At 43.9% G+C, this 18,945-nt stretch overlaps 1 protein-coding gene across 2 annotated transcripts in view; it reads left to right on the forward strand.

Annotated features, from left to right (window-relative positions):
- The window catches only part of LOC124615973 (venom dipeptidyl peptidase 4-like), a 572,498-nt gene that overhangs the window by 481,778 nt on the left and 71,775 nt on the right, over positions 1 to 18,945 (forward strand). For both annotated transcript variants that reach the window (XM_047144175.1, XM_047144174.1), the window contains exon 2: positions 10,464 to 10,692. In XM_047144175.1, coding sequence (XP_047000131.1) covers positions 10,464 to 10,692 — 229 coding nt within the window. The remainder of the gene's footprint in view (positions 1 to 10,463; positions 10,693 to 18,945) is intronic.

The following is an 18,945-nucleotide window of genomic DNA, read 5'->3' on the forward strand; positions in this document are numbered from 1 at the left end:
GCATCATGTACTGGAATTAGTAGTAAAGAAGTCATAAATTAAAACGACATGCATGATGCGGCAGTTTCTCACGCGCCTCTGTGTTTATGATGTCCTATTTCCAGAACAGTGTGTAGTACAACGATATCATTTTGTAGCTACATTCAGTTGTAGATGTAAATAGTGTCTGCAAAATGTGTGTCGAAAAGAATTAGTAGCAAATATCAAATAAGTTAAAACGTCATGCCTGATTTTTAGTGCATGAACAGCGAAAATGTAGTACCGATAAACATTTTTCCTTTCGTCATTTTGTGGCAGATGTCAGCGAGTAAAAGTTTCGTACATGTTTGAAATTATGTGTGAAGTTTGTTCCAAGTGACTAAGTTCTCTCATTCTCAAATACAGGATGAACAAACTCTGGGTATGCGCGCGTCATGGACTACTCCTCTTTTACACCCAACCCCCACCCCTTTGATAAGTAGATGGTTCTTATGACCACAGCCGCTTCTTTCCAGACAGCAAGTGATATGTGTACTTAAGTTTGGTTCAAGTTGATCCCGTAGGTTAAGAGGAAATGTGGAACTGCTAACATTTTTACAATATGTATCGATTGAGTGAAAACGGTCTTAAAACCCAGGTATTTACTTGTTGATTCTTCAGTTCAGGAGAATGGCTACTGATATAATTTATTGCTGATAGCGAGTGCTGACTTATTTCATGTGTGAATGAGCATTCTTCCCTGTTGCTGCCGAGCATCACTATCAGTTCTGGGAACATCTAAATTTCTTGACCTTCAGCCCTGCGTTAATAAAGCTCCATTCTGCGAAGAAAACTGCCAACTTCATCTTGCGCTGTCAAAACATTCGCCACATTTCCTTACAAGCCAAGGTTAATCGTTTTCCACCACTGAAAATCCCAGACGTCATTACAGCTGCTAGTTGTTTGATGCGTTTTCTGGTTCAGTTTATTTCCTCTAGGTCTGTGTTTCACAAAGATTCTACTAAGTAATCCGCAAGATATGCCACTGTGGAAATAAATATTTTATCTGTTATTTTCACATGTAAGTGTTTCTCGACTTTCGTCCTCGCCGTTTCTAGAGACAAAGCAGTTTCTTGCCGAAGCTCGAACACTCTACGTCGCAGCTTCTCGTGTGGTAGCTACAGAAGCTCTGTGTGGAACAAGGGCACATCGAATTTGGCTGCCAGACTCTTTTCACAACACTGTGAGAACTCTTTTGTTTGCTGCACTCCCTCGGATGTGGCTTACGATCTACACTTCTTGAGTGAGTACATTCAACAAATCAAGTGGATGTATTTTCACTACCAAAGCATAGCGATGTATAATGCAGTTGCTGCCTAACGTTGTATAACGCAATGGCTAAACGCTGCATTCGGAGCAACATCTTTCACCAGTGTGTCGAATCCAGAGCGAACGCCCAATATGGAATGTGCTAGTCTGTGCATACACCTACAGCTTCAACTATTGCATCTCATTTTCCTCAAAAAAATTCTTCAGCGATTGGAAAACACATTCGCCGCGTGACGTAGTATTCAATGATTCCGAGAAGAAGTACACTATGTGATCAAAAGTATCCGAACAACCCCAAAAACATATGTTTTTCATATTAGGTGCATTGTGCTGCCACGTACTGCCAGGTACGCCATATCAGCGACCTCAGTAGTCGTTAGACGTCGTGAGAGCAGAATGGGGCGTTCCGCGGAACTCACGGACTTCGAACATAGTCAGGTGACTGGGTGTCACTTATGTCATACGTCTGTATGCGAGATTTCCACACTTCTAAACCTTCCTAGGTCCACTGTTTCCGATGTGACAGAAAGTGGAAACGTAAAGGGACACGTACAGCACGAAAGTGTACAAGTCGACCTCGTCTGTTGACTGACAGAGACCGCCAACAGTTGAAGAGGGTCGTAATGTGTAATAGGCAAACATCTATCCAGACCATCACACAGGAATTCCATACTGCATCAGGATCCATTGCAAGTACTATGACAGTTAGGCGGGAGGTGAGAAAACTTTTATGGTCGAGCGCCTGCTCATAAGCCACACATCAAGCAGCTAAATGCCAAAAGACACCTCGTTTGGTGTAAGGAGGGTAAACTTGGAACGATTGAACAGTGGAAAACGTTGTGTGGAGTGACGAATCACGGTACACAATGTGGCGATCCGATGGCATGGTGTGGGTATGGCGAATGCCTGGTGAACGTCATCTGCCAGCGTGCGTAGTGCCAACAGTAAAATTCGGAGGCGGTGGTGTTATGGTATGGTCTTGTTTTTCATGGAGGGGACTTGCACTATCACAGCACAGGCCTACATTGATGTTTTAAGTACCTTCTTGCTTCCCACTATTGAAGAGCAATTCGGGGATGGCGATTGAATCTTTCAACACTATCGAGCACCTGTTCATAATGCACGGCCTGTGGCAGAGTGGTTACAAGACAATAACAACCTTGTAATGGAGTGGCCTGCGCAGAGTCCTGACCTGAATCATATAGAACATCTTTGGGATGTTTTGGAACGCCGACTTCATGCCAGGCCTCACTGACAGACATCGATACCTCTCCTCAGTGCAGCACTCCGTGAAGAATGGGCTGCCATTCCCCAAGAAACCTTCCAGTACCTGATTGAACGTGTGCCTGTGAGAGTGTAAGTTGTCGTCAAGGCTAACGGTGGGCCAACACCGTACTGAATTCCAGCATTACCGATGGATGGCGCCACGAACTCGTAAGTCATTTTCAGGCAGGTGTCGGATACTTTTGATCACATAGTGTATTTTTCTTTCACGTCGTTGTCATTTATGTATCTAACATAGACAAGCAACATCCGTCGATTCATCTAAGGCCTGAATTACACTGTCAGAGTTCTTTGACACATCTCTTAGAACAGTCAGTACCACACGTGAGAAAATTACTCCAGTACCCTGGCAAAGATTCTGTAAAACGTCTTTCATAAAAGATGTTTGACCAAGATCTTTTACAATGTGATACGGGCCTAACTGCAGTGCAGAGAATGACTTGATCCTATTTCGTTGAGTACTATATCCAAAGGTTAAAACCGAGCGAGGTGGCGCAGTGGTTAGCACACTGGACTCGCATTCGGGAGGACGACGGTTCAATCCCGTCTCCGGCCATCCTGATTTAGGTTTTCCGTGATTTCCCTAAATCACTTCAGGCAAATGCCGAGATGGTTCCTTTGACAGGGCACGGCCGATTTCCTTCCCCATCCTTCCCTCACCCGAGCTTGCGCTCCGTCTCTAATGACCTCGTTGTCGACGGGACGTTAAACACCAATCTCCTCCTCCAAAGGTTCAAACTCATGCCCTCGTACCGACTTATGATTGTGTTGTAAGAAATTGATCTCTTGTTTATCTTTTCCACATTTTGCTCTGTTAGAAGTAGCATCACCGCATCTAGTAAGCAAGGCTTGATGGGATCTTTTCCAATCATATGAGATTCTTGGTTTCAGCAATTCGGTATGAAGCCTCAAAATCAGCTTCAGTTGGCAGCAAAAAGGAGCCTGATGAATCCATGCGTGAACTTTTCAATGCAGATTCTTTGAGTTTGAAGAACTCCATGTCTTTTCCAGGGAATCCTGCATGACTTCCTTCAAAGGGGTCATTTTCATTCGTTGGGGTTCATACCATCTGCTGTTAGCACTTTACTGCACAGAAAACACTGGGGCTTTCCATTAGCTTTATCAAGTCTCGTAGTAGAATGCCCTGCCGAAAATCTTCTTTGTATTATCTTTTTCAGAGTAAGAGAACTTAAGAGTGATAAACATATCCTAATGCGCTTCTAAAAAAAGGATGTCGCAAAAATGTAACATTATTAGTCCAGAACATAATTACACTGATTTGGTTTATTGATGAGTTTGGAGTTGCGTCTATTTGCAACCGATTTAACGCAATTTATGTTTTGCCATATACGTTTTGCTTCAGTTTATTGTGAAGCACCTTAAGTAGTCTACCAGTATGTATACATTTATGTGCTGATCACGCCATTTATTTATGTGTAAACGGACGTATACTCGAAACCATCAATATGGTATTGCTATTTTTTTCATCTTAAGGTCGAGACGGATTTCAACATTGTGTTTTGTATTACCTGGCAAAGAAAAACCTGGCCAGTATAGCACAACCATGTTTACAACAGAGGGAGCGAGAGACAGAGGTAACAAAAGCGTACGATCCAGCAGCCTTAAGCCTAGTAGGCAGTGGTACACAATGCTGCCAGTCGTCGCAAAGCTGTGTCTAGGCTGCAACTTAAATGACTCCGCGATATTCTCTTCGGCCGTGACTTTGCATACTTAATCTGGTACTTGTAGGACAGTATTTAGCCGGCATTTTGAATCCTAACCTAAGTGGGATTCTCAGGCTCAACGTTGCGGAAGATTGCCAGTGTGCACGTGCGTCAGCGACAAACAACAAGTGAATATCGCGGGCGTCGCCATACGGACTACAGCGTAACAAGTCACAACATCCCATATATTTCACTAACAGCTTTCTGTTCGCAGGAATGATGAACCGATGACTGCCTGCATTCGCTTTATGGCAGTGTGTTCTCATGAACCCTCGCAATACCATGGTGCAAAGGTTTTTTTTTTCGGGGGGGGGGGGGGGGGTTGCTTTATGCCCACCTTTTGGAACTATTGTTAGTTAATCATGTTCTTTACATTCTGAAATTCTGAAAAATATGTTCATCGTTCTTAATGGTTTCTTACACCAGGTTTCGTAATTGTTTTAAAATTTATCGGTAAAACTTAACGCAAAAATTTAAATTTTAGTAGTGAAAGTGATTTTTTGCAACAAATATTATATTCATATTTTCAGGTTCATCTATATAGATTTAAAAAACATGTTGTGAATGAAAATGAGGGATAATTAGCGAAAACTGTAGTTTTAGAAAATTCGTCTTGCTGTGAATTTGAAACCGTCCACTCGAACGTGGAAAGTGCGGTCACTTAGGTAGGATTTGAGGACCCGGACTTGTGACACCCGTACCCCCAGTGCAAGAAGCTTGTTCAGGAGGCCGTTATGCCACACGCTGTCGAATGCCTTGGACACCTCGAGGAGTTCTGCCCCAAGGTACTGTCTACAGTATAGTGTTCCCATTGCCTGCTCAAGCAACCTAAGGAGCTGTTGTTGGGTTGGTGGTGATGATCGTTCGGGGCGATCATCTACCGGCATTACACTAGAAAATGTCAGTTCTATTCGGAATGCGACTGTGAAAGATCGTAGGATACAAACCACTACATCCGTAATATCGCGGGGTTATCATACGGCACATGTCAGCGGATTTTGTCAGAAAACTTGAATATGAGATGGATTGATGCAAAATTCGTGCCACGACGATCAGGAACAGTATCACATGAATGTCTGCAGGAAATAGAAAGAACTGCTAAACTCAGATTTTCTTTCTAAGTCAATGATAAAATGTGCTTCAATTTCTAAAAAGGAAGGCGCTGCCCAGTTTCAGGACATTTCTCCAGTCTTCAGATGTATATTAAAATGTGAGTCCACAAAGGATGCATAACTAAGGTTGGCATAACCAAAACCTTAGTTATGAATCGTTTGTGGACTTATATTTTAATATGCACCTGAAGATGGGATAGATGTTCAAAAGTGGGTAGTAATTCCCTTTTTAGAAATAAATAACTTTTACAGTTGTAGCGGATTTTATTGTTGACAACGAATAGCAGTTGAGGATGTCCCGTAAATATATGTCTTTCTAAGTTCGTTGCAGGTGACGAAAACTGAGTTTTTGGGTAGACCTGAAACTAAAAGCAGTCATCCCTGTGCAAGAGCCCAGATATGTATTGATCAATTCCTTCGATACCGACGGGATTATCCAAGAGAAATTTGAGAATCGTGGTCAGACGATTAATGTAGAATTCTATCGCGATGTTCTAAGACGGCTAAGGGAAGGAGGAAACGTCCAGAGAAGTGGCGCAGGACTGATTGGGCTTCCACCACAAGAATGAGAGGCCACATACAGCCTTCATCGTGGAGTAGTTTTTTGCAAAAAACAACACGGCGGTTCTTCCTCATCCACTTTCTTCACCCGACTTGGCTGCATGCGGTTTTTTTTTCTCTTTACCAAGATGAAAATGAAGTTTAAGGGGGCGACGATTTGACAAGATAAGTCAGATTCAAACGGAATCGCAAGTGGCGCTGAACACAATGACTAAAAACGACTTTCAGGATGCATTCCGTTCGTGAGTGAAACGCCACGATCGGTGTCTGAGATCCCAAGGGGCTGGTTTGAAGGTGTGCCGCAGGGGTCCGTTCTCGGTCCCTTGCTGTACACGTCTGACATACCGAAAACTCCCAGAGTCGAGCGTGTGCTTTACGCAGATGACAGCGCTCTTTGCTGCGCAGCCTCAGTGGGCACATAATGAGGCGTCATCTGCTAGATACATGCGACAATCTTGGATCTTCGAAGACCAAACGGCAACTCAAGATGAATGCAGCTAAAAACCAAGCCCTAGTCATCACCAGAAAAGAGATTCCTGCAGATTTAGTACCGTTTCATATCATGGGAGGCCCCATCCCATGGTCACGAACAGGGAAATACCTCGGCGTGACCCTAGATCGGCACATGACCTGAAGACCTCACGTCCGCGAAGTAAGAGGAGAAGCATTGGGTCGCCTACGCACGTTTTACCCAGTCTTAAACCCAACGGGGACGCTATCCACACAGTGGATAAACGCTATATCTGGCACTTATTAGGCCCGTTATAGAGTACCCTTCTATGGTATGGTGCAATGCTGCCAACATCCACATAGAAAAACTACAGAAAATGAAGAACAAAGCTCTACGCCTTGCTCTGCGCCTACCTAATGCTTCCCCACTAAGGAGCTTCACGAGCAGGCTGGCGTTCCAGTGCTAAAGGACCACATCAAACAGACTGCCCACCAATTCTATGAAGAGGCTCAGCGGTCTGAAAACCCATTAATAGCCTATCTGGGCATCCAGACACATTGGCACCCGACCGCAAAGCGGCCGGAACTGTTGCGTGAATCAAGCGCGCAAGAAGAGAACTAGGTTAATAAAACAAGAACGACACATTGAGCAGACATACCAAAAAGAGAAGAATTAAAAATTCAAACGAATAGAGGAGTTAAGTAGGTAAACACAAAAGTCAAGTGAGTGAACCGTCAACAGATATCCGACCATTTTTAAAACGTTTAAACCAGTCGGAAGTTTGTGTCTGGCCCAAGGCGTCACTACCAAACATTTGCACTAACATTTTGTGCGTTTCTGCAGCTGTTTTACCAAGTCTAAGACAGAACTTGATACAGTGACGCAGTTCTCTCAGGTCGGTCATTGCAAAACTACAAACAAAAGCAAAGGTCACGGTAAAAATTTTCCCACTAACAGTCAACACGTCCACTTTATGACCACCTATTTGATAGCCGGTATGTCCACCTTTCGCATGCATAAGACCGGCGACACTTCGTGGCATGGAAGAAGTGAGAGCTTGGTAAGTCACATCTCCACACAGAAGTCGTGAATTTCGGGGAGCTCTGGGGCCATGTTGAATCGCAACCCAAATGTGTTCGATCGCGTTCAGATCTGGCGACCGGGGGGACCACCACATCAATTGGAACTCACCACTGTGTTCCTCGAACCACTCCATCACACTCCTGGCCTTGTGACATGGCGCATTATTTTCCTGAAAAAGGCTACTGCTGTAGTGAAAAGTGACCGTCGTGAAGGGGTGTACGTGGTCTGCAACCAGTATACGATACCCCTTGGTCGTCACAGTGCCTCGCACGAGCTCCACTGGAACCACGGATTCCAACGTGAACGTACCTAGAGCATAATGGAGCCGCCGCCAGCTTGTCTCTGTCCCGCAACACAGGCGTCAAGGAGCCCCCTGGAAGAGCAAGTATTCGTGCTCTCCCATTGGCTTGATAAAGAAGGCACTGGGATTCACCAGACCATGCAATGCTCTGCCACTGTGCCAACATCCACTGCAGGTGGTCAATTGCCCATTTCAGTCGTAGTTGCCGATGTCACGGAGTTAGCACTGTCACATGCGCGCGTCGTCGGCTGCAGAGGAATTTTCAGCGCACTGTGTGTTCTCCACACTTGTACCCTGCCCATCATTAAAGTCTGATGTTAGTTGTGCCACTGCCCAGCCTACGATGTCAGACACCTGTAATGAGGGGCCGCCCGGTGTGACCGTGCGGTTCTAGGCGCGTCAGTCTGGAACCGCGTGACCGCTACGGTCGCAGGTTCGAATCCTGCCTCGGGCGCGGATGTGTGTGATGTCCTTAGGTTAGTTAGGTTTAAGTAGTTCGACGTTCTAGGGGACTGATGACCACAGATGTTAAGTCCCATAGTGCTCAGAGCCATTTGAACCATTTTTTTGTAATGAGGGGTGGTCGCCTAACGCCACTAGGCTGAATGTGGTTTCACGACATGTTGAAGATACTCACCACAGCACTCCTCACACACCTGACAAGTCATGCAGTTTCCGGAATGCTCGTGTCGAGCCTCCAGGCCGTCACAATCAGCTAGATTTCTTGCGATCCACATTCTACACATGGACAGCACGCTCGCTGATACTACATGCACCGTGCGTGTGTATGACTAGCAGTTATTCCTCGCCAGGCGACGCTGCTATCGCCTTGACAGGTTTATACCGTTAGTAGGTCGGTGGTCACAATGTTCTAGCTGATTGGTGTAGATCGAAGCCGCTAGGTATAATGGTGTATAACACAGCTCCAAACGGCATTTGGTTGTACCAACGTTTGTCAGTACGGGTCACACAAATTTCGGGAACCTTTGGATAGCACCTCCTACACTACTGCTCATTAAAATTGTTACACCACGAAGATGACGTGCTACAGACGCGAAATTTAACCGACAGGAAGAAGATGCTGTGATATGCAAATGAGTAGCTTTTCAGACTTTCACACAAGGTTGGCTCCGGTGGCGACACCTACAACGTGCTGACATAAGGAAAGTTTCCAGCCGATTTCTCATACATGAACTGCAGTTGACCGGCGTTGCCAGATGAAACGTTGTTGTGATGCCTCGTGTAAGGAGGAGAAACGCGTACCATCATGTTTCCAAATTTGATAAAGGTCGGATTGTAGCCTATCGCGATTGCGGTTTATCGTATCGCGACGTTGCTGCTCGCGTTGGTGGAGATCCAATGACTGTTAGGAGAATATGGAATCGGTGGGTTCAGGAAGGTAATACGGAACGCCGCGCTGGATCCCAACGGCCTTGTTTCACTAGCAGTCGAGATTACAGGTATCTTATCCGCATGACTGTAACGGATCGTGCAGCCACGTCTCGATCCCTAAGTCAACAGATGGGGACGTTTGCAAGACAACAACCATCTGCACGAACAGTTCTACGACGTTTGCAGCAGCATGGACTGTCAGCTCGGAGACCGTGGCTGCGGTTTCCCATGGCGCTGCATCACAGACAGGAGCGCCTGCGATGGTGTACTCGACGACGAACCATGGTGCACGAACGGCAAAACGACATTTTTTCGGATGAATCCAAATTCTGTTTACAGCATCATGATGGTCGCATCCGTGTTTGGCGACATCGCAGTTAACGCACATTGGAAGCATGTATTCGTCATCGCCATACTGGCGTATCACCCGGTGAGATGGTATGGGGTGCCATTGGTTACACGTTTAGGTCACCTCTTGTTCGAATTGACGGCACTTTGAACAGTGGACGTTACATTTCAGATGTGTTACGACCCGTGGCTCTACCCTTCATTCGATCCTTGCGAAACCCTACATTTCAGCAGGATAATGCACGACCGCACGTTGCATGTCCTGTACGGGCCTTTCTGGATACAGAAAATGTTCTACTGCTGCCCTGGCCAGCACATTCTCCAGATCTCTCACCAATTGAAAACGTCTGGTCAATGGTGGCCGAGCAAGTGGCTCGTCACAATAGGCCAGTCACTACTCTTGATGAACTGTGGTATCGTGTTGAAGCTGCATGGGCAGCTGTACCTGTACACGCCATCCAAGCTCTGTTTGACTCAATGCCCAGGCGTTTCAAGGCCGTTATTACGGCCAGAGGTGGTTTGTTCTGGGTACTGATTTCTCAGGATCTATACACCCAAACTGCGTGAGAATGTAATCACATGTCAGTTCTAGTATAATATATTGCCAGTGCTAACTCCGTGACCTCGGACAAATATAAACAACCCGTTTATCATCTGCATTTCTTCTTGGTGTAGCAATTTTAATGGTCAGTAGTGTATGTTATTACTATCATGTCTCTCTCGTCCTCCAAAACTGACTTTGGCACTGACGCCTCCAAATCCAATGCATTTCTTTATGTCAGTATTTGAATCGTTTAAAACGTGTACAGAAATTCGCTTCACGGCGCTCGGCGGGACGCGGTAGTAAATCGTTCGTGTGCAAAGATAACAGCCGCTCTCGTAAAACGGGTGTAAGAGGGCGTGTTGTGTGGTGCTTGCAGGAGCTGGTGTCGCGGCGCGGGCGGCGCGGATGGCGGTCGCTGGTGGCGGCTGTGGCGGTGGCGGCGCTGGTGCTCGCGCTCGTGGTGGCGGGCGCCGTGCTGCTCGCCAGCGGCGGCGACACGTCCACTGCGCAGGCGCAGCAGGGCTCCGCCGAGCAGGGGGTGCCTCTAGAGGACGTGCTGGGCGGCCGGCTCTCCGCCGCGCCCGCCAACGCCTCCTGGATCTCAGGTAGGACACACGCCTAGTCAGAGCACTCAACTGGATACAAATGGCAACAAGAAAAAAGCAAAAATCAGAAGTGGAGTGAGTAGAGTTGTAGGCTACATAGGTTACCGTAGACTGTCATAAGTAAGCATAGTCCACAGTGGCTTTCCCAGTTAGCCAGTTTCTTCCTCGGCGCCTTTGTCCCGCTCCAACGCGGGGTCGGCTTTGTTATTACGGATGTGGCAGTGTTAATTGCAGAGGGTGGCCGGATGCCCTTCCTGACACCACCCCGAACCCCATGTTGTGTACGTAGTTCCGCGTAGTCAGCGCGTACACAACTTTCCCACTAGAGCGCGCCCTGCTAAGCACAACAGCGCAGGCGCAGCGCTCGTCCGTCTCCGCACTACGAGATGGCGCTGCCTTAGAGACGGACCAAATTCTGCTTCCGCCGATCCGTGTATTAATATGTAATGCAGCCAATGAGATTGCTGCTAATGTAGAACCATTTCTCCTCGTGGATCACACCCCGAAGTGATACACGAACACGCAAGGTATTATAACGAGTGTACAGACCTCCGATTAGTCAGTCTGCATTTGTCTGCACCACTCTGTACCAGTCTACATTAGTCTGTACCAGTCTATAGTCAAGTTTGAGTCTGTGCCTAATAAGATTACCATATTCCTGTACATAGCCATGAAGATAAATGAATAGACACTTTGTCAAGTATCAGAGATATTTGAGAATAGGATTAACGTACCAAGACCAAAGGAACTTCATATTGTCAATTGTAAACAGCATCCAGAATCAGGTTATAGAATGTCTATGCTTTTTATTATTTTAATAAATGTGTGTGATAATTAATCAAGTTCTGTTTAAAGTTGGTCACCGTCAATCTGCTACTCTAACCGTGCAAGTGGCATTTCTATCATCTGACCTAACGGCAAAACGCTACAATAAGACCACGAGACATATTGCTGACACTCGCCTACTTTGTTAGAGCCACAAGTCAAATAATCTGATGGTGTGTGTACCGAAGGTCTTACACTACGCACACCACACTCCCCAGGATGGAAGTAGTGTACCCCAGCTGTCTGCGTCTAGTGTAAGTCATGAAATGGTGCAAACGTTTTCAAATGTCTGTGAGGCGAAACTTTGGGACCAGCCCAGCCTTCACCTAGCGGGATGTGGAAAACCGCCTAAAAACCACATCCGGGCTGGCCGGCATACCGGCCCTGTTCGTTAATCCGCCGGGCAGATTCGATCCTTGGCCGGCGCGCCTACCCCAGTCCAGGAACCAGCGCATTAGCGCTCTCGGGTGCCCTGGCGGATTCCCAGTTAGCTATTCTAGATACGATTCTACCCACGTTGCCTGTACCTTAAGTTTGTTGCACATCCATCGGACGTTACCTAATTTCGATCACTTTGTTTGTACATGCAATCAGTGTCCCCTCGAAACCAGAAGCGTTGAACCGTCTAGAAAATGATTGAGTATATACAACATGTGATCAAAAAATTAATAGGAATTATTTTAATTTAGTAGGCTTTATATGAGGCGTGTTTTTTTTAAATAAATACGGTTTCAAAATTAAAAAAAGACGTGCAAAGATATCTCAATAATTTTATTTTTACATGAAAGCCTGTACCTTAATCTACTTTTCTACATAATTTCCGTCAATATTGAGGCACCTGTCATAACGTTGTAGCAGTTTTTGAATACCCTCCTCGTAGAAGTCTACCACCTGACTTGTTAACCACTGCATCACCACTGTTTCGACTTCGTCATCGTCTTGAAGACGCTGACCGCCCAGGTGTTTCTTCAAGTGCAAGAACAGATGGTAGTCACTGGGCGCAAGATCGGGGCTGTACGGAGGGTGATCTAGAGTTTCCCATTGAAAAGATGTGAAGAGATCTTTGGTCTGATTCGCCACATGCGGACGGGCATTGTCTTGCAGCAAAACGATGCCCTTGCTCAACTTGCCACGTATTTTGTTCTGAACTGAACGGCGCAGATTGTGCAATGTCTTACAGTAAGCTGCTGCATTGATTGTCTCATTACGAGGCAGAAATTCCACAAGCAATACTCATTTTCTGTCCCAAAAAACTGTGTACATGATTTTCAGGGCAGAAATTGTTTGCTTAAGATTAACTTTTCTGAGTGAATCTGAATGCCGCCATTCGATGGACCGTTGCTTTGATTCTGGTGTCACGTAGGCCACCCATGTTTCATCGCGCGCAACAATTTGGCTTAAGAAGTCATCACCGTCGTTGTGGTACCGCTCAGGGAAAGTCAATGAACTGTCTAAACGTTTTGTTTTGTACATCCGTCAACATTTTCGATACCCAACGTGTGCACAATTTTCGGTAATTCGAGTGCTCGGTCACAATGCCATACAAAACACTACGAGAAACATCAGGAAAGTCATCCCGCAAGAAGTAAATCGTAAAGCTTCTGTTTTCTCTCACCTCATTGTCCACTTTCTGCAGCAAACTTTCATTAACGACAAAAGAACGCCCACTTCGTTCTTCATCATGGTTCAAATGGCTCTGAGCACTATGGGACTCAACTGCTGAGGTCATTAGTCCCCTAGAACTTAGAACTAGTTAAACCTAACTAACCTAAGGACATCACACACATCCATGCCCGAGGCAGGATTCGAACCTGCGACCGTAGCAGTCGCGCGGTTCCGGACTGCGCGCCTAGAACCGCTAGACCACCGCGGCCGGCTCTTCATCATGCACATTTGTGCGGCCATCTTTAAATGCTCTCTCCCATTTTCTTACCATTCCGTCACTCATAATGTTTTCTCCGTAAACTGCACAGATCTCCCGATGAATAGCGATCGCCTTTAGGCCTTTAGCACTAAGGAATCTTACTACTGCCCGTACTTCACAGTCAGCGGGGCTCAAGATTATTGGAGGCATCTTTAACACTCAGTACACAACGTAAACAAGGAAGAATCAGTGCGTAGATTAAGGTACAGGCTTTCATGTAAAAATAAAATTATTGAGATATCTTAACAGGTCTATTTTAATTTCAAAACAGTACTTACTTAAAAAACACGTCTCGTATATCCGATTTTCAATATTTTTTCATCTTCTTGGTATATATATTCATGGTGTACATCATCATTTTCAGCTGTTTTGAATACTTAGTTTATTGTTGGCAGTCGAAAAGATTATACGTGTTTTAGAGTGCTTGACGAATTTTTACTTTGGAAAGAGATGGATCAGAGAATTTACATTAAATTTGGCTTGAAAAATGGAATGAAGCACAGTACCGCGTTGCATATGTTGACTGTGGCATATGGTGGATCTACTATGAGTACAACAGTTTATCAGTGGTATAAGAGTTTCATAGAGGAGCCGAGAAGACACTGAAAACGACAACTGCCCTGGAGGCCCTAGCACATCAATTACTGACCACAAAGTGGAGCCGGCCGGAGTGGCTGAGCGGTTAAAGGCGCTACAGTCTGGAACCGCACGACCGCTACGTCGCAGGTTCGAATCCTGCCTCGGGCATGGATGTGTGTGATGTCCTTAGGTTAGTTAGGTTTAAGTAGTTCTAAGTTCTAGGGGACTTATGACCACAGCAGTTGAGTCCCATAGTGCTCAGAGCCATTTGCACAAAGTGGAAGAAGTAAGGCAAGTGATTATGGAAAATCACCGAATCACCATAAGTGATGATGTCGGCATATCCTTTGTCTCAAGCCAAGCAATTTTTTCGGATGTTTGGGCATGAAACGTGGAGCAACAAAGTTTCTTTTCCGAAATAGTAGAATTTCGGCCGCAAACGACATCGCATAGGCATCGCTCAGGAATCTCTGTATGAAGTCGACAACAATCAAAAACGTCTAAGGAAGGTTATAATAGCTGACAGAACATGGGTATATGGGTATCGGACGGTCCTATAACAATTTCTAGCAGACGTAAACGAAGTTGTCGCTAGACTTGTTTATGCTTCAGGAGCCTCATTATCGAAGTTAGAAACCCAATGCTTAAGGAAAGCTTTTCACCTCCATGCTATGGGTACAATGTTGTTCAATGCTGAATATCAGCTTGTTCACACTGTTGTCGCAGATAAGATTAAAAGTGCAAATGCTCTCACTGATGGACTGACAGACGTGTCCGGACACCAGGTGATTAATTTCATTGCCATGACGCCAGAACCCTTTTTTTCCAAGAGCATTCGTCCTGGTGAACGTAGAAAAACATCACAATTATTGATATAAAGTATAAAATGGACTATCGCTGAATGATGTGTGGTTCTAGGTATGTGCTAAACACACAAACAAAAAAACATAGAAAAGTTCTCGGTTCGCAGTTTCTGTCTTACACATCCAGTAACGTTTCTTTCCCTACTAATAATCCTATCATTTACTACGTCATTTATTTACTGTTCCAAAACTACCGAACCATTGTTTTGGAAGAGCGCAACTTTTGGAGTGAAACAGGGATGTCCTCTACCACCTTACTTTCACAACAATATTTTCAGTAAGGAGACAATAACAACAATGAAAGAAAAGATGATTGGATTCAAAATTAATGGTATGCATATGCACTTCATCAGACTTATTGATAACATTGCAACAGTTGCCTGCATCCATTCATGTCCATTGTGCATTCCGACGGACTTGGACAAATCTAGCACGACAATGCGACACCCCATCGTCCAGAATTGCTACAGAGTGACTCCAGGAACACTCTTCTGAGTTTAAACACTTTCGCTGCCCACCAGACTCCCCAGACATGAACATTATTGAGCATATATGGGCTGCCTTGCAATGTGTTGTTCACAAGAGATCTCCACCCCCTCGTAATCTTACGAATTTATGGACAGCCCTGCAGGATTCATGGTGTCAATGCCCTCCAGCACTACTTCAAACATTAGTTGAGTCCATGCCACATCGTGCTGCAGCACTTCTGCGTGCTTGCGGGGGCCCTTCACGAGATAAGGCAGGTGTACCACTTTCTTGGACTCTTCAGTGTATAATCATATGATATACTGCATCAATACAAGAATTTTTTACAGTCATTGTAAAGTGTCTATATAAATTTGAATAAACCTATAGATGTCTGATGGGAATAAAGATTAGAACAGCACTAGCCAAGAGCTCTTTCCAAAATAAGAACAATTTCCTGCTGAATAAGCACATAAGCGTCCACATTAAGAAACGATTTCTATAAAAACTTTTCAATGGGGTGTCTTGACGTACAGATGTGAAACCTGAACGTTAGCAAAGAATGAGATAGCTCACCTCAAAGCTGCAGAAATGTGGTGCTGGAGGAGAATTACAATAACTGGCTGGACTGACAGAATGCTTCTGCAAGAAACAGAAGAGAAGAAAGAATTACTGAAAGTTACATGTAAACGCCAAGTTAAACTCACTGGACGATTAATTAGACAATATATTCTTTTACAAAACAGCTTGAAGACAAGACTGGAGGAATAAAAATGAGGGGTCTACTGAAGACATACTAGTTTAAAAATACATTTTTGAAGGCAAGCTTGCAGGGAGGAAAATGGGAGGATGATCAACGATATCCTATTTAAGAAATACGGTCAGTAAGATAGAATGTTCTCCCTACGTGGAGATATGGAGATGGAGAGGACTGCAGAAGAGGGGAAGCTGTGGCTGGGTAGGCAATGCTTAGCCTTTTGCAAGGAGTAGTAGTTTCAGATACATTCCAGATTATTCACTTTTTCACACTGTACACCAGTTCTTTAATATTCACTGTAAATGAATGGAAGGAAGGAAGATTAGTGGTTAATGTCCCCTTGACATCAAGATCATTACAAATGGAACACAAGCTTGGAATGTTTCAAAGGAACCAACTTGGCATTCTCCAGGAATGATTTGGAGAAATCACAAAAAAAAAACCTAAGTCTGGATGGATGGATTTGAACAATCATCCTCCTGAATGCAACTCCATTATGCTCAGCACATGAGGTAGTACATGGTTCACAAATAAAATGGATCACAAATGAAAGTCTAATTCACTGAGATCATGGAAATTTGGAGATCAGCTGGCAGAGCTAAGTCAAACAGTCCACTTTCCTTAAAAATAAATATGAAAGGCTTGGTGAATGGCCCTGCTATCATGAAGAGGGGCTTTGTAATGCATAAATGGCATATTTCTTACGTCTTTGAGAATATATGAGTTGTATGTGTTGCAATTAAAGGAACAGATGATCCAGATGAAATCAATGTAGATTAGCTGATGTGAAATAATGTCAATGAAAACTGGTTAGAACTTATGAACCCAAAATGACTAATAAATATTTATACTGGGTATGGACCTGAACCTGAATTTCCTGCTTTCCATGATAAACAGTTGCCTTAACTATTAGCCTATCTGAACTTACATCCAACAGATTCAGCTAAGGTAACTATAGAGCAGAGAAGACAGTAGAAAACATAAATATTTAGCATCTGTTAGTTATGCAGGAAAGAAGCTTCAGTGTTCATTATATCTGACCTCCCGTAACATGTGCTTGAAACTGTACTGAAATTTGGTGTTGGGAATAGAACTAATGAATGAAGTTAGGAAAATTTGGGTTTAAATGCAAACATTTTATGCTAGGCTTTACTATGACTGTTATTGATAGTAACTGAAATAATAAGTTTACTTTTATCAGTCACCATTTATTTTATTTTTACTATTCATTGCAATGGCTTAAACCTCCATCACTGGGTTTCTAATGGTCACAGGCTCCTTTTCCAGTTTGCCACATCACATACTGTAGAAACTAACATCCTCGCAAATAACATTAGATGCAATTTGTAAGAGTTCAAGAGAGTGAAAATGGGATATAGATATCATATTTGCTTCTTCAGTTTTTACAAACTGCTTGTGGTGTAACATGACGAAAAAAGGAATCTGTCACCACAGTAGACAGTATGTAAGATTACACCAAAGTTGTAAATACAGCACATACATGTTGCATTAATTCACATTAATACACCCGAAGATGGAGGTTTAAACCTCTGAAATGCCTAGTAGAAGTAAAATAAATTGTGACGTAACAGTAAACTTGTTTCAACCAAAATTTGAGTTTAATGTCCCATTGAAGATGAGGCAATTGGACATGGAACACAAACTCAGATTACAGAAGGAAGTCACTCATTTCTTTTCTAGGGAATTATCATGGCACTGACCTTGAGCGATTTAGTGCAACCATGGAAAATCTAAATCTGTGTGGCCAAACAGTGGGTTGAACCAAGTTCTTCCCAACTATGACTCTGATGTGATACCACTGCCCTACCTCTACTGTATAAAAGATCTTCTATCAATTAGCGAACTGGAATATTGCCTAAAAAGTGGCAATTTTTTGTAAACCATTGCAAAAGCCAGGCTCATAATCAAACTGTTTGTTCATGATCTGCCATTTGCGAAGTTTGGACCTGTGGATGACACAGGTATGACAACTCTTTACTCCATAGTCACTAAATACTCTTGATATGGTTATATATTTGTCTTGCCAAATTCTTGTACTTACAAATGTGTTCTAGGAGAGAAGTAATAAAATTTCTTCTTCTCACTTCAGCTATAGCCCATGACATTTAGTCTTAGCATTAAGAACCCTGTGAAATAGTTCCTTGTGTGCACTCGAACATTCATCCATTGAGCATTAGTTTGAAGCCCCAGACGTGCTGACTACAGCTACAGTTTACACTTTGACTAAAGCAAATAAATTATCATCCCAACTAACAACTGATGAAGTATTAGTTCTTAAACCTCTAACATGCCATATGAACCGTATGTTTGGAGAGTATTTTACCAAATGTTTTCCAACTCAGTGACTCGTTATTGTGTGTCCAGCGTACTAATACTAGATTCTATAATTGATGCTGTTCCAAAGATTTGTATCTGTGATTGTTGTACTATTGTGTTTATCTAGGTTTGCAGACTTGTTGGTGCCAATTTAGCTGGTGCATCAGCAACAGCAGTTGCACACGCAGTGTCATGGTTAGGCCTCGCATTTTTAGGTGCTGAAATCAGTAAATTATTTATGCTTGTGTGACAAAAGGTAAAAATATTTAACTGTAATTTAGTTTATTTGTGTCAATAAGAATAATACACAATGCTCACCAATTCATTTTATGCTACACCTTACTGATTGCTGAAAAATTACAGTAAACAGTGAGATCCATTCTCAAGTTACCCATCACAAATGATGGACAGTTATCCCAAAACACTGCCTTATACAGTGAAAACATGCACACCACATCACACAATGTTAGTCTGTTGAATTTTTAGCAGGGAATGTTGCTCAT

Source organism: Schistocerca americana, chromosome 5, assembly GCF_021461395.2.
Source record: "Schistocerca americana isolate TAMUIC-IGC-003095 chromosome 5, iqSchAmer2.1, whole genome shotgun sequence".
Taxonomy (NCBI): Eukaryota; Metazoa; Arthropoda; class Insecta; order Orthoptera; family Acrididae; genus Schistocerca; species Schistocerca americana.